The sequence below is a fragment of the Lynx rufus genome, unplaced genomic scaffold (assembly GCF_022079265.1).
Source record: "Lynx rufus isolate CCGP_SWC_20201006 ecotype Redwood Valley unplaced genomic scaffold, mLynRuf1.p SCAF_2, whole genome shotgun sequence".
In the NCBI taxonomy this organism is placed as follows: Eukaryota; Metazoa; Chordata; class Mammalia; order Carnivora; family Felidae; genus Lynx; species Lynx rufus.
In genome coordinates, this window is record NW_025814834.1 from 91828408 (window position 1) to 91852209 (window position 23802).

The window sequence follows — 23802 nt, forward strand, 5'->3', positions numbered from 1 at the left end:
GGTTTGACAGGAAATGTTTGCAAGAAAGAGCCAGGGCTACCGCCTGTAAGCTTGAACCAGCATCTAATCCCAAGACAGTTCTGTTCGACTTTTCCCAGGACTTCTGAACCATTTCATGGGAGAAGGGTGGGGGGAGAATGGTGGAAGGCTACTCAAGAGTTTGCCAGAGAGACAGAAGAGACTTTGATTTGACCTTACTCGCAAATGATTGCAGACCGGGAGAAAGAAGCCATGACCAGTCTTAGCCGGTATCAGATGACTGAAAGACAACTCCCTTGGTGTCTACCTCACTGTGCCAGTTGTCAGCAAGGCACAAAAGCCCATGGGGTTGTGCGAACACAACATCAGCCCAGTAGAGATTATATGAGGCAGCATTGTAATCATTTGACTTGTAACAAAGAGTTCCTCTGCCCCCGCCTCCCATTAAAAAACTTCTACCCTCATTTTCAACTGCTACGTACATCATCATGGAAGAATCATATCATGTTTTGCAAAATGGGAGGCTATTGTTGTGTACTTTCCATGGCTCAGTTAAAGTGAACCTAGGGGCGCCTGGGTGGCGCAGTCGGTTGGGCGTCCGACTTCAGCCAGGTCACGATCTCGCGGTCCGTGAGTTCGAGCCCCGCGTCAGGCTCTGGGCTGATGGCTCGGAGCCTGGAGCCTGTTTCCGATTCTGTGTCTCCCTCTCTCTCTGCCCCTCCCCCGTTCATGCTCTGTCTCTCTCTGTCCCAAAAATAAATAAATGTTGAAAAAAAAATTAAAAAAAAAAAAAAGTGAACCTATCTGTTACAGATCTAGATCCATAGATCCTAAACTGCAGATAAATTCCGGGCTAACAGTGGACATCTGCGAATGAATCTCAGCTTCTACGTAGAGGACAAAGTACCAGAACAACTACCCCCTTGAGAGAAATAACATTCAGTCCCTTTTATAATACTCTGTAAGTTAAGTCTTCCAGTAATTACTGCCAACCTTTTTAATTGTTATTTTGAATTTTTTTCCATTTAGTTTTTATTATTCCTCTATCAGATGATCGTTACTTCTTATTCAGTTCCATTCTCCCAACGTGTAACTCCTTTTTCCCCATCGCCACTGTTTTTTCTAGTTGACTATTTTATCGACTACATTTTATTTAGGATTTAGAACATTTTCAAAGTGGCCTAAGAGTAAAGCCTAGGGAAATAAAAACTTGTGAAAGGTCCAGGATGTTACACGCTGCCATTCAGATTTATGTAGTCCATTTTTATTAGGCACTTATTGTGAATCAAGCACAGTGATAAGTGCTAGAGATATAAAGGCGAGCAAGATCTAGTAGCTGTCTTCAAGGAGTTTGCAAGAGGGAGAGTCAAGTAAAAAATAAATAATAATGATAATAATAAACAATTTGACAGGTGAAAGTCTATCTGAACTTTCACAGTTTACTCTTGGAAGAACATGGAGACAATTGACCCTAAATCTGACCCAGTGATGAGGTTGCAATCAAGTATCCCCTATATTCTGAGGAGAATATAAGACAGTAAGAGACATAAATGAATCATGAAAATGAAATGCTCACACATGAACATAATTATTAAAATTAAAAGGCAGTGTATTGGAGTTCTCCAGGGATACAGAATCAGTAGGATAAATAGATGATAAATAAATGGATGGATAGATGGATAGATAAATGGAAACCCAAAAGCTATATTTCCAGGGATAGGTTCTTGTAATTGTTTTAAGATGTTTCAACTGATTGTATAAGGTTCACCCACAACATCAAGAATAATCTCCTTTACTTAGAGTCAAACTGATCTGCTCTGGAGAAAACACCAAAGGTGTGGCTAGACAACTTTTGCTAAAGACACTAGGTCTATGACTCATGGATCCAATCAACTATCTCAACAGAAACCAGGAATAGACAAACAGTTATCCAGAAAAGATGTGTGGAGGGCACTCTTGTTAATGGCTTAGAACCCCAGTGAATGACACAGGAGACTGTCACAAGGTTTTAAGAAATTTATACCACCAGAAAGGTTGTCAGCCTGCACTGAAAGTTACAGGGAAAGGGCAGGATGAAAAAAGAAGGACTCTGAGGGCAGAGCCATGGATGCAAAGACCAGAGCTGACAAAACCTCCTTGGGCTTCAAAAGGGTGGAGATACCACACCAGCCAGTCCAAAGGACAGTGACTTTGCTCCTGCCCAAAAAGATCCAAATGACTCTGATTTGCACTTTGATGACAAATGATGGAAAAGCAAAGTATCCAAGATTTAGGGAAGAGGTCTACAAAAAATTGACCCTGCTTTGGATTTAGATTTTACTGTTTGTAATAGTGAGATTTTTCTCTTCTACAGCATTTGAACTAGTATTCAACTGAATACAATATTATTTTCCTTAAAAGTAATTAAAGGTTATATACAAAAGATGATTATTTATATTACATAAGGTAAAAATATAAATGCATATTAAAATATTCACAGTCATCTGTGGGACGCCTGGGTGGCTCAATCCATTAAGCATCTGACTCTTGATTTCAGGCCAAATCATTATCTCACAGCTGGGGAGATTGAGCCCCACATCATGCTCTGTGCTGACAGGCAGAGCCTGCTTGAAATTCTCTCTCTCCCTCTCTTTCTGCCCCTTCCCTGCCCTCACCTCTAGCATTCTCTCTCTCAAGATAAATAAGTAAACTTTACGATAAAATAAAATATTCACAGTTATCTGACTTTAATTTTCTTCAGTTTTCTTAGTTTCATTTTCTAGAATAAAATTCATTTTGTAATGAAAAGAATTTTTTTCTTTGTAAGGTAAATATGTTATATTTTTATCATATTATTTATATTATATTGTCCAAGTTATTTTTTGGTGTCAGGCCCCTTAGAGTATTTTTAAAAATTTTTATTTTAATGTTTATTTTTTGAGAGAGAGAGAGAGAGACAGAGCATGAGTGGGGGAAGGGAAACAGAGCGGGAGACAGAATCTGAAGCAGGCTCCAGGCTCCCAGCTGTCAGCACAGAGCCCAACGTGGGGCTCAAACTCATGGACCATGATATCATGACCTGAAGTCAATGAGCTGAAGTCAGACACTAAATCTGAGCCACCCAGGCACCCCAGGCCCATTAGAGTGTTAATGTGGAAAAAACAGTGACTTGATAAAAAAAGACCTGATTCCTAGATTTATTGCTGCCTTTCAATATGTGGACCATGGACAATCCCTCTTAAGCTTTTTAAGGCTATATCCTGCCCAACACATCTCACAAAGTAGGTGTAAGAACAAATGAGGTTATTTATGTAGACAGTAGTTCTCAGTGTAAAGGTTAGGAATGGTTATTGCAAAAAAAATTTAACACAGTAATCAGTTTCATATACACAAGTAATATGCATTTGTGTTTTTTATTAAATAGATATTTTATCATATGGAAACTATCACTGATTTTATAAAACATTTATATCATGTCATAATAAAGCAACACATTTTTGTAGGATCATGTAAAAATCCCCAATCGACTATGAATGTTTACATTTAAAGTGAAATATCATACTATGTATCTAAAACCATTTGAAGGTTTATTTTAAATTAATAAATGTCATGTTTGGTGACAGAAGGTTAACCAATAAACACTATCATTTTGAAATGAAAAAGAGAAAGTCAGCTGATTGTGGATGTTAATCACATCTACAATATACCTTCACAGCTACACCTAGATTAGTATTTGAATAACTGAGAACTGTAGGCTGGCCAAGGAGACACTTAAAACTAACCATAATGGTGCCTGGCTGGCTCAGTTCATAGAGTATGTGACTCTCAATCCTGAGGTATGAGTTCAAGTCCCATGTTGGATATAGTAGAGTGTACTGAAAAAGAATTAAAAATTTAAAATACTAACCATCACAGGCAGTAATTGTTAATTGCAGACTAATGGTACCAGAAGATTGAAATAGCAAATGGATTTGATGGTAAAATACAAAGCCATGCACCTGTGCACTTTTCCTAACCCCCATCTGTTGCCTCTCTGCACCCCTCCCCTGCACCCATGTTTCCTCATTGAAACTCTGCCTAAACTGACATAGAACTACAATATCTGGCATTTCTACTCCTCATTTGACTGTTCTTCCCTCTTTTGTAACTTTCCTTTTTAAATGCTAGCTTTTAGAGGTCAGGACATATTCATGTTGTTTCTCCCAGGCATTATATTTGAGAAGTCTTGATGGGTTCCTATCACGTGAAGCTCTTCTCTCACATTGAAAACTTGGTTGAGGCTTATAAGGACACGTGGGTGAAAACAGACAGTACCACTCACCATTCTGAGGCATTTCTGTCTTTTTTGTTTTTTAATGTTTGTTTATTTATTTTTGAGAGAGAGAGAGGGAGGGAGGGAGAGGCAAAGAGAGAGGGAGACAGAAAATCCTAAGCAGGCTCCGCACTGTCAGTGCAGAGCCTGATGCAGGGCTCAGACTCACGAACCATGAGATTGTGACCTGAGCCGAAACCAAGAGTCAGATGCTCAACCGATTGAGCCACCCAGGTGCCCCTGAGTCATTTATCTCTTAACTGCTAAAAGACTATTTTTTCTCTATTGGATTATTGAAAGAATACCTTGTTTGACTTGGCAAACCTTGCATTAAATGAGACTGCCATCTGCCCCTGTTTCATTCTGGAAGTGTGGTCACATCATAACACTTAGCAGCCCCCTAGCACAAGGCATGTTCAGTATTTGGTTCTAGTATGTTCATTATTTGTTTAAGAACCCCTTTTATTCAGCTTGCTAATACAAAATGAAGTCTAAGTTACCTTTCACACCATTTCCCCTAAACATTTGCAGAAGTTATGGTATGTGCATGCACACATGTGTTCATACACATGATATTTCTGTGTATCAGTGTGTGTGTGTGTGTGTGTGTGTGCGTGTGCAATTTTTTGCAGAGGTTGTGTCATTGATTTTCCAGATTACTGTCATCAAGATAAAATAGGAATTGCCATATTTAACCTTAGCAATAAAAGTACTGCCAAGCATTGCAATCTAGCTTTTTGGCTCTTACTGCTAAGATTTCTGTCTTCACATTTATGTTTCCTGTTAGTTCCTGTATCAATTTAGAAAAATGTAAAGGGTAGCTATTAAAAGATATCTGGGAGGTAAAATGAATTTGCTACTCTCAGCAGAAAGGAAGGATGTCCACTGTTAAGCTTTCTTCTCCTAAGCAATCATTTGTTTTTCAACTTGCAAAATGAATTTTGAAACAATGCCACATTATGCCACAAGATATTAATAGGCACAATTAATATATTGATGTATGTTTGATTCTACCATCCTTCATCCCCTTTATGTCATTCTTCTTTTAATCTGCTGTGACAGTTCAGTAATGGAGCCCCAGAAATATGACTTTAGGGCAAGCTGTACTACTAATCATCAATACAACATTGTATGTTCCCTACCAGATACGTAATACCTGTTTTGTCAGCGATGATGATACTCTGTAAAATTTCTACTCAGAGAAAATGCTTTCCAAGATTCGTTTACAAGCAAAAAATTTAATGGGATGCTGAGTTTGATCATGACAGGGATTTTTTTTTTCTTTCTTTTTTCTTTCTTTTTTTTTTTTTTTCTGCTGAGCAGGTTGTCGTTTTAGTTTTAACTACAGGATACAGGATAGAATTGTTAAAGCAATCCAATTATATAAGCTATATGTAGGCAGTAAAAATGAGGCTTTCGACCACCTTCTTCATTGGCTCTATAATTCTTCAGCTATAATGGGACCTGCAAGCCACCTCTAAATTGTATAACAGTGGTCACTTTTGGGGTTCTTGGCTTAAACTAATAGCCCCAGTTAAATAATTAGTGGCTAGCTACATGGATTCCATCATGAGCAACATTATAAACAGATCTATTAAACAAACCAGTTATTCTTCCAAACTGGCACTTAGCAGTGATTGTCACTCTGAAAGAACATTAATGAATGCTTACAGGATATCCAAAGGGGGCAAGCCAGCTGCCTTTAAAAAATATTTGTACAGATCTGTATCAATTTATCTCTTAGAGTGTATGCCACTCCTGTTATTAAGAAAAAGACAACACTCCCAGCTTGGTACCAATCCACTAATTTGGAGCATTGAGTTCATTCTGCCTGGTTCTGGAAAGTCAGAATTTTTTTTCTTTAATGGACAGAGGACTACATATTTTTAGTGCAGTGTAAAACAGGGATATGGCCTTCCTTGTTAACGGTAGGTGATCTATTCAATGTAAGCATGGTGTTTTATGTATATTTTGGCAAATGATTCATGGAAAAATAGTATGGGCTGTAAGTATTTTATATTCAATCATAAAGACAGAAAACTGAAAACATCCTCTTGAGGCATAGACGTCTCTTCAATGCTATGATTATGGAAAAACAATTAGGTTGTTTTGTTTCACCTTTTATTTAGAGCACTCATTATTTCTCATGAAAATCATAGATGCCAGCCAAATTTGTTGTGTATTAGTGTATTTTCATACACTTAGAAACATAAAGACAAACCTACATTATTTCAGAATATTGTTATTTATCCAGAGCATACTTAGCTCATTATAAATCAACATTAATATATGTTGTATTAATTACATACAATTATAGAAAAGAGTTATAACACAATTATGGCAAAGGTCTGACTGTCCCAGAACCCAATAATATACATAGTCTACCCTTGAACAACACAAGGAGCTAGTGGTGCTGACCCTCATGCAGTCAAAAATCCACGTATAGCTTTTGACTCCCCTAAAACTCAACTACTTGTTTGTTTTTAAGTTTCTATTTTTATTTATTTTGAGAGAGATACAGAGAACAAGCAGGGGAGAGGCAGAGAGAGAGGGAAAGAGACAATCCCAAGCAGGCTCTGCACCATCACCACAGAGCAAGATGTGGGGCTGGAACTCACAAACCATGAGATCATGACTTGAGCTGAAATCTAGAGTCGGACGCCTAACCGACTGAGCCACCCAGGTGCCCCAAAACTCAACTACTAATAACCTATTGACTGGAAGACTTACCCATAACATAAACAGTTGATTAACACATATTTTGTACATTATATGTATTATATACTGTATTCTCACAATAAAGTAAGCTAGAGAAAAGAAAATATTATTAAGAAAATCATAAGGAAGAAAAATTCATTTACAGTAATGTCCAGTATTTATTGAAAACTACGTGCATATAAATGGACAGAGTTCAAACCCATGTTGTTCCAGGGTCAGCTGTATTATAAACCTTCAGCAGCTCTTAGGAGGTTTAAGGGTGAAAGACAAGGCCTGCGAGGGTGCCACCTGCCAGCACTAGCCCTCCTAATCAGGAATTCAGCACTGACTGAACACTGGAGCCTACTTACGGTTAATAGAAGTGGCCATGTATTTTCACTTATAAGATGAATAAGTTCTTTGGCTCTAACGTACAGCATGGTGACTGTAATTGATAATACTGTGTTGTATAATTGAAATTTGCTAAGAACCCTTTCTTAAGGGTTCTCATCCCCCTCTCCCTCCCATAAGGTGACTGTGAGGTGATGGATGTGTTAATTAACTGGATGCTGGGGATCCTTTCACACTGTAAACGTGTATCAAATCATCACGTGGTACACCTTAAATATATTACAATTTTGTTTGTCAATTACACCTCAATAAAGCTGGGGAAAAAAAAGGAAAAGAAAAAAATTAACCTTTCACTGGAAGAAATAGAACTATTGTCTTATAATGTTATCACACTCTCATTAGTAATTATAAACAAATCGATATACAATTTGGAACAGGAAAAAAGGAATATAAATACCAAGATCGATTCGTTTTCTTGACACTGATTCATTCATTGTCAACCATCTACTAGTAAATCTTGGATTTCATTTCTCTCATCAGAATAAAGGTATTAATTACTCAATTCTATTCACTCCCTGTACTGTTGCTTCCCCTGTTAAGGACTAGCTCTCTCTACTCCCTGTTATACTGATATGTATACATATAGATAGAGATATAAATTTCCAGGACCTCGTGACAATTATAAGTAAGTGAGATATTTATGTATGATTAATGCTTCTTTTCCCTGCTCTTCTGCAATTCCCATGAAGGCAGGAACTCTGTCCCTTGAGCAATGTGCTCCCAATACTTAGTGCCTAAATGATGTACCTGGAAGGCATTCAATAAAATGTGTTGAATCAGTGATTAAAGATGAACGTGTACATCTGGCCACGGTTCCGGGTCACCTCAATCCTCTGGACTACAGAATTCTCCTCATTACGAGTGTCCTGCCCACAGAGCCACCTCACTCTGATTCACTTTCTACCTCACAACCTCCTTTTTCTCCCTCAAGTGTAACTCCACCCTTTTTTTTTCTCCCCACCATTTTACCCTGGAGAAAATGGTCATGGCTTCCCCAGGATGATGGGACCATAAGTGACAGTGCCAGATTACTATCCCAGTGTTTCTGACGCCAACTCCTTCCAGCAAATCAAAGCACTGCTATTTCCATCTCTCGCTGTTTCCCGCTGCAGTTTTTAACGTATTGTGATTGAGTTCCTTGTGCCTGCCTCTTTCATTCATTCCTTCACTCAGAATCATTTTTCTGTTTGGGCAAATTCAGCACTGAAGGATGTGCCAACAGATTCTTTCTACAATGCACAGACTTGCTTGGGACTCTCCATTTCTTTTCCCAGTCCAATCATTGACAAGTGCAATGTGGGAGCAGAGTTGCATTCATCTAATTGCAGGTATAGGCTAAAGTCAGTGAAGCAATAAATTTACTCTTACAAAAGTAAAATAATTTTTTGTGGGGGGCGCCTGGGTGGCTCAGTCGGTTAAGCGTCTGACTTCAGCTCAGGTCATAATCTCACGGTTCATAAGCTGGAGCCCGGTGTTGGTCTCTGTGCTGAGAGCTCGGAGCCTGGAGCCTGCTTCAGATTCTGTGTCTCCCTCTCTCTCTGCCCCTTCGCATTCCCACTCGGTCTCTCTCACTATCTCCAAAATAAATAAACATTAAAAAAATAATAATAAAATAATTTTTGTGGAAATATTTCCAAGCTGTCTTAGGCTCCCTACTTTCTTAAACAAGGTGTGTTAATGTCATCCAGTCTGGTCTTGCTAAGTCAGGAGAACTGTATATAGAAACTGTGAGCTTCAAGGGCTAATCTTCAATTCCTTAAGAAATCCAAGCCTCTCCTACTCCCCTGGTGCCATGTAAGTGAAGAGTGAATGGGTATTAAATAAAAGTGTCAGCTATAATTGTTAAACACTGGCCTAGGACAGCAAGGCTGGTGGGGATATCTCCTCCCCTGGCATTTCTTCAAATAAAAACAGCATCTGTTAGAAGCGCTATAGGATAGAACTATCTGGACCGATAATGGCATGGCATACATTGAATGGAATTTGAACCCCAGAAGCTCAAAGCTTTAAAGGTCTTTCACTTCCTTTCTGTTATTTGCTGTGTGTAAAGAAATCTTCTCCCTCTTCTCTACTCCCAGCCCTAGAGCATACAGCTACAGGGAAGAAGCAAAGCTCTCACAGTATGGACATATAGAAAAGAATTATCCCATAATTATGGCAAAGGTCTCACTGTCCCAAATCCCACAGGACACCAAGTAGCATTCATGGTAGTGTAGCACCAGAATACTATGAATTTAGAACACCCTTTTGTGAGGTTTTCTTTCATTAGCTCCATTCCCGTTGCCAAACACGTACAAAGAAAAGTTGATACTGACTCACTGGATATGGAGAATCAAGTACAGTGCACAGGCTCCAAAACTGAGAAAACAGACATTTGAATCTGATGTAGTCGGTGTCTAATTCTACATAAGATATCGATAGAACAAGCTCTTCCTATTGAGCTACCAGGTATCGAAATGGACCCAGTTTTTAAGAAATTAATATTAAATAAAAATAAAATAATAAATAATGAGGACAGACATATTTATAGCACATAATGTTGCTGAAATGCTTTATAAGTAGTGTATTATTTCCTAAGCAACTCTGAGGTTATTTTAGATAATTCAGGGATGCACTAGTTATAAATTAAAATGCTTGAGAATGCTTCACTTAAAAAAAATTTAATCCTAACCAAGTGCCACTGAATTAAGTGTAAATTAAACTAAGCTTATGGTAGGGACACTTGGGTGGCTCAGTTGATTAAGCATCTGACTTTGGCTAGGTCATGATCTCACGATTCATGAGTTCGAGCCCTGTGTCAGGCTCTGAGCCAACAGCTCAGAGCCTGTTGCCTGCTTTGGATTCTGTGTCTCTCTCTGCTCCTCCCTTGCTTACACTCTGTCTCTCTCTCTCCTCTCAAAAATAAATAAACATTAAAACAATTTTAAACTAAGCTTATGATAACAAAAATGAATAAGCCTTGTGAAAATTCTGAAAGGAAAAATTTATTTTTTTTAATGTTTATTTATTTATCTTGAGAGAGGAAGAGCTCAAGCATGAGTGGGACAGGGGCAGAGAGAGAGGGAAAGAGAGAATACCACGCAGACTCTGTGCTATCAGCACAAAGCCCAACACGGGGCTCAATCTCACAAACGGTGAGATCATGACCTGAGTTGAAATCAAGAGTCAGAAGCTTAACCGACTGAGCCACCCAAGTGCCCCCTGAAAGGAAAACTTTAAAAAGAGGATCTTCTCTCCCTAAGCCAAATATTAAGAGTAACATCAATAGTCATAAAATATGTTGCTAACATGGACCCTTGAGATGAAGTGATGAAAATGGTACCTTACCTCTGTGTTCTTCCTCCCCAAATCTGTAACTCCAGTGTAAATATGAGAAAAAAATCAGACAAACTCAAATTGAAAGACATTCTACAAAATGCCTAACCAATACTCTTCAAAACATACAAAATGTCATCATAAACAAGGAAAGACATAGACAAGACAAGCCTAAGGATTCATGATGACCAAATGTACTGTGGCATTCTAGATGGGATCCTCAAATAGATAAAGGACATTAAGGAAAAATGAAGGAAATCTGAGCAAACTATGGACTTTAGTTCATAATAATGTGTCATTATCGGTTCATTAGTTGTGACAAGTGTGTTGCAGTGTAAGAAGTTAACAATATAGGAAATGGGGTGCAGGGCATATGGTAACTCTGTATAACACAGCTTTTCTCTGTAAACTAAAATTATTCTAAAATAAAGTGCTTATTGAAAAATACATGACAAATTTAGTTTTTAAAGGATCTTCTGATATAGTATTTGCAGATGAAGATGCTTTTTGGTTTATAAATTATTTCCATAATTCGTGACAGTTCTCACATCTGCTACTATAAAATTCATTGCAACTTCTTTGCCTCTTGGGGAAAAAAATGCATTTAATTATCAGCGAAATTCAACTCCAGCTTGTTATGATGAATGATTTGAACCTGTCAGCTTCTTTCCCCCTAAAAACAAAGAATTGAAATGAAATACAGTCTTCTTCCTCTATTCCCTTCCTTCCACCTGCTTCATTTAATTGATGAAGGTTTGAGCTTTTATTAATCTTTTTGAGCTCCTCTGTAAGATGCAGAAAAAGCTAATATGATATCATTGTATCTCGCTAATGTGTGTGCTTTGTGAAATTGATATACTCTGCCAAGACATAAATTACTTAAACTTTGATAAATGTGTGGAAATCAGGGAATGTTCAAACAGATAAAGCACAGCAATTCCTCTTTTTTCTCCCTTTTTTAAACTCCATTTGGTGCTTGCAGTTAAATGTTTTTGCATTATTATTGCAATATGATGGGACAAAAGACAGCAATGATACCGACAGAGTCCCAGAAAGTACAAAAGTAACCAGGGGGAATATAGCCATGTGTTTTGTAGATAACATCTAACAACATTGTCTTGGACAGAGTGGTTTGCCAACAGGTTCAGAACTACCTGCAGTCTCTCCCAGCATGTTGTATCATGGAAATTGTCTGTTCAGGAACGAGGGCGCCTGCCAGACACTTTGTACTTTTAGGTCCCTTTGCTGACTCATTCGGTAGGTTGGAATCAAAGATCCACAAACACATTTTGTTGGCAAAGAGAGCTTACCTGTGCCTGTGATCTGGCTATAACTCAGATGCCAGCAAGACTGGAAATAGGAGGAAACGATTGATTGATGTTCTGGGGCTGAGAAGGGTATTTTCTACTCAGTCATTAATTTGTCATATGGCACTGAACAAGTTGCTTGATTAACCATTAATCAGTTTCCTGGAGGCCCGAGAGTTCATACAACCCTGTGAAGACAGTTCTTGAATAGGAAACATAGTACTATCCATTGGACCATGCAAGAGCCATCAGTCATTGAATGACTCTTGCCAGAGATTGGGCTCAGTAATTTCCATCCATTCTTTCATTTTGTCCTTACAATCGATCAACAAGGGAGATATAGGTGAGAAAACGGGTTCACATCAAACACTTAAGTGAGGGGTGTGAGGTCATCAGGCACCAAATCCCTGTGCTTTTTCCACCATGCTGATTCTATACTGGGAGTGTATGGATGAGTGTGGGGCAAGATTATATTTCCTCCAACCCTTAGTCATCCCTGATTAGGTCTCTGAGGTTAAGCATGAGCTTTGGGGACTTAGATCATACAATACTCCTTGTAGACCGGGTCTAGAGGAGGGTGCCCTCTCAACAGTGATGTATTCATTTGAAGAAAACATTCCAGGGGTGAAGCCAAACGAGCTATACCAAAGGGAGAGTGAATTAGAAGAGGAGGTACAGTCGTCTTCTCTTTAGGACAATTAGCAATATATTTATCCTTTTAATGACACTCTTCTGCCAATATATCATTATCTAATAACGTTTTGAGATTGGGGTTTATGTTTGGAAATCAGTATTTATGATAATAAGTAATAAACAGATAAGCTTACACACAGCTTTTCTCAACTTCTTTAATATTGCTGTCAAAGCAAGCTAGACATGTGATGGTCTAAGGCAAAGCAAAAAAATTAAAACATATGTACATCTACTTTTTATCTAAGGAACTGAGTATTTTTATGAGAACAGAGACCAATTATAGATCTGTGCTATTCGTTAAATTTTATGATTTTTTTATATAAGCCAACCTTCAAATCAAGAGCTTCTTGAATAAGTTTGAACCTGAAGAGTATTGTGTTAAAATATATTTTTTAGAAATTAAATTACATTTTAAATTCATATGGGAAATCTTTTCTGAAGAGTTGAAGAGCTTTTCTAAAAGCAAGTAATCACATCTAAGTTATCTGCTTGATAAACTAGGATTTTTTTTTTTTTTACATACTTATTGCTCAGGGTTTGTCAACATATGTTTGGGTCAAGTTGTTACAACATAAATTACTACAAAGAAAATCTTCATTTTTTTTTTAAACTCAGTAAATGATCATTTATTATTATTCTTGTGTTTGTTATCATTGAGTAATCTCAGAACCATCACAGCAGAAGTCCTAGAGAAAGAGGAGTTCTTAACATCTGTCTCATAACGGCTTCTGCAGTGAATAAGCCAATACCAGTTAACTTGCAAATTTACTTGTCATTGAATGATGGGTTCAATGTTTATAGGTTTTCAATAATGGAAAAGTAAGGAGAAAGCCAGGCCAAGCACTAAATGAGAACAAATGACCCAGGTAGAAAAAATTCAGGAAAATGTATAATGTAAAACAAACATTTTTAGGGGAAAATAAAAAAGATCATGTTGCTGTTGGTAACAAAAAATGTTCTCCTACTTCTGAGCAAGACAAATGTTTTTGAATAGAGAATGGGTCTTAGTTCCACTAACATAGTATTGATCGGCAGCATGGTACATAAAGGTAAGAACCAAGATTGTTTAACAATTTAGAAGGGGAAAATGTCAGAAGGGATTTATCCTATGAAAAGAGAGGAAGGAAGGCAGGAGTGAGAAAAGAAGTTTGGAAGTTGTACCACATAGGGGAGTAGAGATCAGGAAGTAAAGTTCTTGTTTACAAGATTCTAGTAAGTGGTAGGTATGTCTGTCAGCATTGACCAAACAAGGCACATCTCATGAAATACTGGAAATGGATGAAAAATAAATAATAGAATCTGGACAACAAGAATCATAATCACAGAGAAGGGAAATTGGGCCTTGATCAGCAAGGGGTTTCTTATCTGCCTACGTGTCCTTGTCCTTGCTGGGGAGAGGCTGGACACGTCAGTTGGACCAGCCTGCAGCAGTCAGTTCTCAGGAAACTCAAGTTATAACTGAAGCCAGTACTGAACTTCGTGGGTTATTACCAATGGTTTTGAATGAGATTTGTGCACATCATAATTATGAGTATTCAAAATCAGAAAGCTAGTTACAGTATCAGAAATACGCAGAATATTTTGAACCAGAAATCCAGACTAAGGATTCTTTTTTTCCTGGTGAATATACTGATCTTTCAATGCCAGCAAAGGAAAGAAGTATCAACTCAGGATTCACAAGCTCCTAAGAAGGCGGTATGCATTTAGGTTCTGAATATAGTAAGAATGTGCATTGTATCAATTTGCCCTCCTACCAAACCTCAGTAATTTAAGGGAAAATAATTTTTAAAGATAGTAGACATGAGGAAGAAAAACATTCAGGAAACTAATCAGAAGCAAATATATAGATTATGAACTCTGCCTCACCGCCCAAAGTACAAAAAAGGGGAAAAAAGCACACATGCATTGAAGTCCTTGGTTTCTGACTCTAAAGTGATCCTGGGGACAAGGTGTAGGTGAAAACACTTTGCACAAAGCTCTATTAGAACTTCTAAACTTTTGTGAATATATCAAAGATAACCTCAGGTTATTAAACTCTACCATACAGTCAAGTGAAATATTTATAATCCAAGCTATGTCTCTTTTTTTTTTCCTCAAAATTGGATTGAAAGTAATAATTTTTTGTAATGATCTGAGACTATTTTTACCAGGTGCTTTGCCAAGTTTGAAAGGGTTGGGGAAACAGTTCATAAATACAGCTTCACTTCTTTCTCATCCTTTTCATCATGCTGACAGTTTTCTGGAGAATCATTACCAGAGTGGTTTGTGCCATTAGAGATAAGAGGCTATCTGTGTTTCCACCAGAAGCCTCTATTTTCCGGACTTCATAAGTCATCCATAAATATTCACTCCAGGCAACAGTTTCATATATTATGATTCTGTCCCTCCAAATCAATATTGACTTAACTAAATGATTTTTAGAAATTATGGGGACTCTTACACTACAAAAAGAAAAAAAAGAAAAATCAGATGCAGATTAAGTGCTATGTTTCAGTGGGTGGGATCTGAACCACATTCTATGGAATCCATAAAACATTTGCATCCTTTTAAGCAATTCTTTCGGGGTATATAATTCAGTTGTAATAACATTTGTTGAATAATACATAGCCTGTTACTAATTAAAAATATACATTTGCAATTTGTGTAAAGACCACAAAATCTGAAATTATATTCTTTCAACTAAAACTTTTGTGGACCGTTCTATTACTATTCATGCTCCTTTTTTGTTAGAGAGTTTGAGATGGAATTATCAAAAGTTATGAAATGATATGACATAAGCCTTTGAATATAATACCCTTAATATTTCTAAATATATTTAAGAGACTTATTAATATTTTATATTTGGATGGTTGCTAGCTTCTTAGTAGAAACCTTCAGCATTCTGGAGTTGTCTTCTACCTGAAGTAGAAGACCTCACAAATTGAATGATTTTTTTGTGTTTGTCATACAAATTGAATGTTTTTATTGAATGAGATACCAAAATACATTCCTTCCTCCAATCTGGAAAGATAGTATTGCAAAGATTAGGAAGCTGAGACTAAAACCACATCAATCCATTAAAATAAAATACTCTCTTCCTAATTACATTTTAATTTTGGTACTCACAATTTTACAGTGTTTGAATGAAATGCCCGTCTCGTTGCACTGTTGAGCCCAGCTGTGTGTGTGAAATGCTATTTATCAAGAATCGAAATAATACTGCAAGCATTTCCCCTGTGCTTTAGCTTTAGTGTGTACGCTCGAAGCATAACCTAAAGTTTATTTCTCTTTCTTCTTTTCAAACAGTTATTTTGTGAAAGTAAGAAGGTGGTGCATGCCACAGAGGGGCTGGATTGGGAAGACAAAGATGCTCCGGGGACATTGGTCGGAAACGTGGTGCACTCAAGGATCATCAATCCTCTGCGCCTGTTTGTTAAACAGTCTCCAGTCCCAAAGCCTGGACACTTGGCGTATGCGGACAGCATGGAAAACTTTTGGGATTGGCTGGCCAACGTCACTGAGGTTCAGGAGCCATTGGCAAGAACTAAACGGAGGCCGATAGTAAAAACGGGAAAATTTAAGAAGATGTTCGGATGGGGTGATTTCCATTCCAATATTAAAACTGTCAAACTGAACCTCCTCATCACAGGGAAAATTGTTGACCACGGAAATGGAACCTTCAGTGTTTATTTCCGACATAATTCCACAGGCCTGGGCAATGTTTCAGTGAGTTTGGTACCCCCCTCCAAAGTGGTGGAATTTGAAGTTTCCCCGCAGTCTACCTTGGAGACCAAGGAGTCCAAATCTTTCAATTGTCGCATTGAATATGAAAAAACAGATCGGGCGAAGAAGACTGCCCTGTGCAACTTTGACCCCTCGAAGATCTGCTACCAGGAGCAGACTCAGAGCCATGTGTCTTGGTTGTGCTCCAAACCCTTCAAGGTCATTTGCATTTACATTGCCTTTTACAGTGTTGATTATAAACTTGTGCAGAAAGTCTGCCCTGACTACAATTACCATAGCGAGACTCCATACTTATCTTCTGGCTGAATTTTTCCACAGTGATGTAAATGAGGGATGACTATATATTTAATTAGAATGACCAAGAACCAAGCCCAGCTCTTCATGATAAAGGATCCCTTTTGTTTCTGGCAGTGAACCTTAGTTCCCTATTAGATTTCAAATTTAAAAAACAAACAAACAAACAGAAAGAAAGATCTTTAAATGTAAAAATGTGTTTGTTTCGGTCTTAAGTACCTTAATCTAAAAAGTCAAACTGTGTATGAAGCCATTGCTTTCATGAAGGATGGCTAAATCCTAGAAATATTGTTGTTTCTCTAAAAGAAACATCAATGGTAGCAACATGTAATGAGAAAGAACCGAATTATGCATGTGATAAACATTGCTCTTGAAATGAGCCTGCCTTTGAAATATGTTTTGGAAGGTTACCTTAAAATAGCAGATTCCGTAAAGTAACTGAAAAGATTGTATTTGATAGAGGAATCACATTTCTGACATCAAACTCTTGTTTTTATTGCTGTCTTTCCTCCCACATCTATGCTGTTATTGATATGAGAAATGAAGGGGTAAAATTTGTTTCAGACCTCATGTGTGAAGTTACAGTGCCACAATGGAACAGAATACTTTATTATCTGAGCTTGAGTGGGATGTGACTTAAACATTTAGCCCTTTGCTGGTCACCATCCTGAGGCTACTCACCTGAGTAGTAATATTAGTGGGTTGGGAAAGCTAATCTGGTTATATTTTAAGTGAGTCCCACAATAATGAAGGTCATGATGTTTTTAGATTCATTTGCCAAATTCAATGCTGTGAGATTGCCAAAAATACCATTAAATCTGTATCCACCCTATAACCTATAGCTTCATTCTATTCATTTGATAGTGTGATTTTTATACACATAGAGAACAACTCTGAAAGTGAAAGTGGTTGTTCCCTAGAGGTTAGAATAAGGAAAACAATTGGAAGTGGACTAACAAAATTCCAGGATTATGGATTCATTATTTCTAGCCTCCCAGATTCAGTTCTCTTTGCATTTAGCTAATTATTTGAATGAGGGATTAAATTCTATGTAGAAATGAAGAGTATATTTAAACATTACTGATTATTATTAAGTGCTAACAACGAAGATACCTGATGCACCAGGCTTTTGAAATCACTTCAACATTATTGTGGCTTCACCGTTGGTGTCCTTGCCATCTTCTCTGAGGCGGGTGGACAGTCATCCTGCATCGTAGAACTGGATGATCTTTGCATTAGTCCAGGAAGAGGGTCTGGCTGGCCAGTAATGTTTCTAGAACTTGTAAGACTCATGGAACAGCTACTCTTTTTACAGTAGGTATTAACTTTACCCAGCCCCCACTCCTTATTTGTAAAATATCAGTTGAAGTAAAACATTAAACTGAAGGAAGACCAGTCTAACCAACAAAAATGCTCTTACTGCATTGTTTAAAAAGCCAACAGCTCTTGTCCTCTATTTTGCTTTTCATTCCTTTCCTTTTACTGGTGATATCTGTACAGTGTTTGATTTTGTCTTTTGAAAAATTGTGCTAGGCTTAGTGTGTGGTAGTACAGGCTTGAAATTTTTGCTCTGAGTTCATCAGGTGCTTTTGCAATTTTGTGGTTGGTGTGAAATATTTTAAGGCATCTTTTTTTTTTCATCTAGAAACAAGATTAAAATACTATTTATTGTAAAATATGTGGGAACCATATATGTATATATACTTAGAATTTTCTGTGTACAGAGAAAGTATGTGTACACATTTCTATGTAAATAAAAAGAATTTGCTAAATCTGTCACATGACTTCAGGTTTTTTTTAAGACTCTTCTTTCTTTTCTCAGGGTGTGTGTGTGTGTGTGTGTGTGTGTGTGTGTAACACCAAGTGAACATTAAGATTTTCCTTATGCATATATTAAATAAAGCACCTTGGCTATGAGGACTTTAATGTAAAGTAAAAGGATAATTCACATAATCACTTGGCATATAGTCTGGTAGCTGGTAAGAGCTCTGTAAGCGTAAGCTTCCATTATGATTGGAATAATAATTATTATTATTGCAGCATGAAATATGATTAAAAACTCTGGTGTTCAAATGTTGAGTGATATGAACATATCCATGCAAAGGGAAAAATATAAATTGGTTTACAAAATTCTTGGATTTTAGCAGGGTTTGTGGAATTAAAAAAAAAAGAAAGAAAGATAATTTCCTTAGGCATATTTTTTAATTGGAGTAGAACATATGTCACATACATTTTTAAGTCATAATTTTATTTCAAAGACTACATAATTGTCAGTAATGGTACTTGGCACCATATAAATCAGATCCCATTTAAACATGCAAATGCATACATTTCTACAAAACCATTTTTACCTTTGAATATTGCAGTTGAGGTAAAGGACATTCATGTAAGCTAACTTTACACTCAATTATAAATTCATCAAAAGTTAAAGAATAGACCCTTTAAAAATAAAAATTAAACCAACAATTGTACACCTGAAATTACAATAATGTTATATGGCAATTGTGTTTCAATAAATTTTTTGTAAGTTAAAAAAAACACACTTAGCAGAAATTTAATCTTCAGGGAGATGTCAGGCATCTTTCCGGGGTCTCTCTAGGCTTACTGCTTACTAGAAAGCAAACTAGTTTGAAGACCTTTTCACCCTTCAGCAGAAACAATCATTTTACTCATCACACTGAATCAGGAAAGAGACTGTATTTCCATGACTAAGAACAATGTGATCATACCAGCCATAGACTGTAAAATCTATGGAAGGGAAATGAGAGAAAGAGCCAATGGACAGCATGCGGGAAAGCAGCAATCAGTAAAAAGGAAACAATTTTCTTCTTACTGCTTGGTTCTTGGAATTTCAATACATTCTTATGATTAGAATAACAGCAACAATGAGTGTGGTTCTCTGATATGGCCACCCAAAAGAGCACCTGATACATATTACATTATATTCTTTAATCTTTATTCTTGCAACACCTTTCTTATTTACATGACTCAGATGCTACATGCTACATTTAGGCATGATCCTTATTCTGCCTTCATTCAAAACATGGTTCTGCGAGGTTGGAACTGCCATTACATTTTCAAGAGCCTTGCTCTTCAGTGTGGTGGGCAGATCAGCAGTTGTTAGAAACACAGAATCTCTGGGGGCGCCTGGGTGGCTCAATCGGTCAAGCATCTGACTTCAGCTCAGGTCATGATCTCACGATTCGTGAGTTTGAGCCCAGCAATAGGCTCTGTGCTAACAGCTCAGAGCCTGGAGCCTGCTTCAGATTCTGTGTCTCCCTCTCTCTCCCTACCTCTCCCCGACTCACACTCTCTGTCTCTCAAAAAATAAATAAGTGTTAAAAAAAAAAAAAGAAAAGAAAAAGAAATGCAGAATCTCAGGTACTACCCCCAGACACACTGAACTGGAAGTTTTCCTTTTTAATAAGATCCCCGTATGACTTGTATACACATCAACCACCGAGAAGTATTTCCCTAGAGAGTCTGATCTGATTTAGTGAATGTGCTATAGGGATTATACATTTTTTATAGGGAACCTACATATTTTTTTAACCTTTAAATTTTTAAAAAATTTAATAATTGACACACAATGTTACTTGGGTTTCAGATGTACAACATGTGATTCAAATTCTCTATACATTATGCCATGCTCACTACCTGTGTAGCTACCAGCTGTCACCATACAGTGCTATTACAATGTCATTGACTATAGGATTCTACATCTTAGTAAGCATCCTAGGTTATGCTCATTCAGATAAGCTTCTGACAATACTTTCCCAAAAAAAAAAAAAGTTAAAGGAGCAGACTCTTTTAACAACGAAAATTAAAGTAGTAGATTGATAACCAAATAAAGAAAAGTAAGCAACCCGATATGAAGATACAGAAGAGTAGTATTCCAAAGAGAGTGCACCCTACCTATCTTCTAGTTCAACTCCCTCATTTGACAAACAGGTAGACCAAGACCCCATCAGAGTAAAGAACATGCCCAGTATTAAGTGACAAACCTGACTCAATCCTAATCTCAGGTCTTGTGTCACATAAGAAAGGTAAATTGAAACAGATATTCAGGACAAAACAAAAATAATTGTAGTGAGTGTATAACAAGACATGATTCAGAAGCCAAACTAAACAGGAACATGGCTAGAAATGCACTCCCTCCAAAACCTTCATAGTTATAATTTCCCCATGAACATAAAATTTTTAAAACTAAAACTATAGAAAAATAAAGTCAGGATAGAGCAATCATATCCAAAGATAAGAGTCGTGGAATATATTAGAGGTATGACTGGATAAGAATTAACATCAGTAAAACACCACATTTGGCAGAATTTTCCAGTGATTTTAACACCTGAAAATATATTTTCACAGAACTAGGTAAATTGTGTGAAATACTTTAATTGCCTAACAGTCCGATTTTACCTTATAAAGAATCTTAAATTAATTGTTTTATAAAATAGAGGATGGAGTCATGCATTTTTACTTGCAGTAAAACTAGTTAACCTCAGCTTAATTAATCATAACTTTCAATGAATGAAAATGTAATATGTTCAATTATAAGGGACAAATTATAAGGAAACATTTATAGGAAAATATTAGAGATATTTTTCTTCACAAAAATCTTATAGAAGATATTCCAGGGTCATTTCATATTTATGCCTTCATCTCCTGCCCCAAACTGTGAGGTCTAGAATACTGGGCACATAACTTAGTCTGCCTCATTTTTAATCTTCCTTTTTCTTCATCCAGCTCAGCTCCTCCATAAATAGTGTGTAATCTATTCTCAAAAAGAATGAATTGACTTCTTTGTGTCTTCCAGAGCACCTGGCTCAAAGTGTCTGGTACGGAGTAGTTGCTTGATCAATATCTGTCACTTGATTTTTTAAAAAAATTTCCGGTGCAATCAAGACCCGCTCTACCCACATAAGAGTTACTGTGCACCATTTCGAACGTGAACACATTATTCCACCTGAACACAATACCCATTGAATGCTAGCTCCCAGAACCACAGAAGTGTAAAGGTGGAAACAAGTTTAGAAATCATCTGGAATAAGTTTTGTTTATTAGATTAAAAAAATGGAGGCTTGTTCTTCCTGCCCGGGTAAAGCCATTCATTCTGTTTTTTATCCTTCCCAATCGTTGATGTTCCCCAAATTTGTGACAGAGATTGTCAACTGCCCACCAGAATGGACCTTCCTCCTTCTCCCATTGCAAGAGGTCAAATATGTGGCTAGCCAACTGCATGCCCCTGCCTCTCAGTTAATGAAATGTGGAAGGAAGGGATGTCTTCATTCCAGGAGTAGACTCAAATAAAAGTACTCTCAGGCTTCTCTGCGCTCTCTTCCCTTTGGGTGTCTCAGAGAGATGCCCTGTGGGTCCTGAGATACTCTACAGTGAAGGAGGCAAAGCAACTGCCAGTCTGAGTGCCTTTCCCACCATGGAGTAGAGCCACGCAGCTAACCAAAAGCCCACCCTGGACTGCTACATAAGAAATAAACCAACATATCCCTCTCACAGTCGCTGAATTATTAGGATGGATTTGTTACTGCACCTCAGCCCTACCTAACGAATACAAACATTGCATAAAACTTCTCTGTGAACTCGAGCCCCACTCTGATCTCCATCTGTTTAAATTGTGTCAAGTCTACGCTAAGCATTGCAGTAATAATTCTGTACACACACTTTTAGCTTGCCTTATTATTTATACTTCTTCATAGGTCCTAGAAAGAAAAGTAAGCTCACCAAAGCCAGAGATTACATTTTGTACTTAATTTAAATGTCTCACAATGCCCAGATAAAGCCATTGCCTTTTAAGTGGATGATAAGTTGCACTCAAAGATAACATAGGAAGTTATTTACTTAAAAAATTGGTTTTCTGAATGACCCATGTAAAATACTGATGGGAAATTCTTAAAAAATAATGAAACAGCAATTTCAGAATCATGCTAATTCTACTTCACCTACTGAGACAGGGAGAAATGTATATGTTTTCATTTTTATTTTTTTGTTAGTAATCCACTTACATGGATTCATAATTCCAAATTTACCAGTACAGTAGATGATACAAGGCCTGTTTCCCAGGCATTTTCTATAGCCAGCCTTTTCCATCTCTAGAGGAAAATCATAGTATCAACTTCTAGTGTATCGTGACAGAGATACATTAGTATGTTTTGGAATGTTTTAAATGATTAAAAAATGTTCTCTTCAGTTTTACAAAATGCTCCCTTTGATGTGTATTCTGGCTTTCTGAAGCATTATGGTACATTTATTTGTTATTGTTTCCTTTTTTAATTCAATAAATCACTTTCAAATACTCAAATTTTTAAAAATTAAAAATACTACCCATCATCCCATCACTAATAAGTTAAATATATTTATTCTTATATTTTCCTCCTCATCTTTGTCCATATATATGTATGTGTGTGTGTGCACAACTTTTATAGAGTTGTAATTATGTACAGCATGGTAATTAATAAATAGATCATTATATCTTATGTATAAAAGTCTTGACTGAAAGACAAAGAGACTAAGAGCATTTCCTGAACAAACCATGTGGAAAATAGTGTACGGCTCAATATGAACTAAAAAATGGGATATCCTAGGACTAAGTGAGTAATGGGATATCCTCTGCCTTCTCTCTTTCTTGTCGTCTACTCCATGACAAATAGAGTGAAGAGTGATTCTAGTCCCTGAAACATAAAACAGTTTTGCAGAACTTGCTGTGTCAAAGCATATATTACAAATTTTAGTTAAAAGGATCCCACTCATAGTAGACTCTATGAAGCCAACTCACTCTCAGAGCCCCTGTGACATCTAATGTGGTAAATGGAGCCTGTCATTATTGCAATCCCACCGCCCTCACTTTCTGAAAGGACCTTGTAAATTATAGCATTATATAAATGAAAGAGTCTTTACAGAGAAAGAATTAATGTTTATCAATGCTACTATGGGTCCAATACCATCCTAGATACTTTATAAATAAGCAGACTTTACAGTTAGTGTAACCTGGATTTAGGACTTGACTTTGTCACTAGCAGATTCACACATAGCTGTGTGAACTTGAGCCAGTCACTCAACCTCTTTGAGCTTGAATTT

The 23802-nt window shown here is 37.1% G+C and overlaps 1 protein-coding gene across 1 annotated transcript; it reads left to right on the plus strand.

The window, feature by feature from the left end:
* The first annotated feature begins 204 nt into the window (after positions 1–204).
* Positions 205–16722, plus strand: NXPH2 (neurexophilin 2). The gene is made up of 4 exons (XM_047082265.1): positions 205–376; positions 8580–8706; positions 12561–12672; positions 15979–16722. Exons 1-4 carry the CDS (start codon positions 205–207, stop codon positions 16720–16722), a joined length of 1155 nt encoding a protein of 384 aa, XP_046938221.1.
* Positions 16723–23802: the final 7080 nt, after the last annotated feature.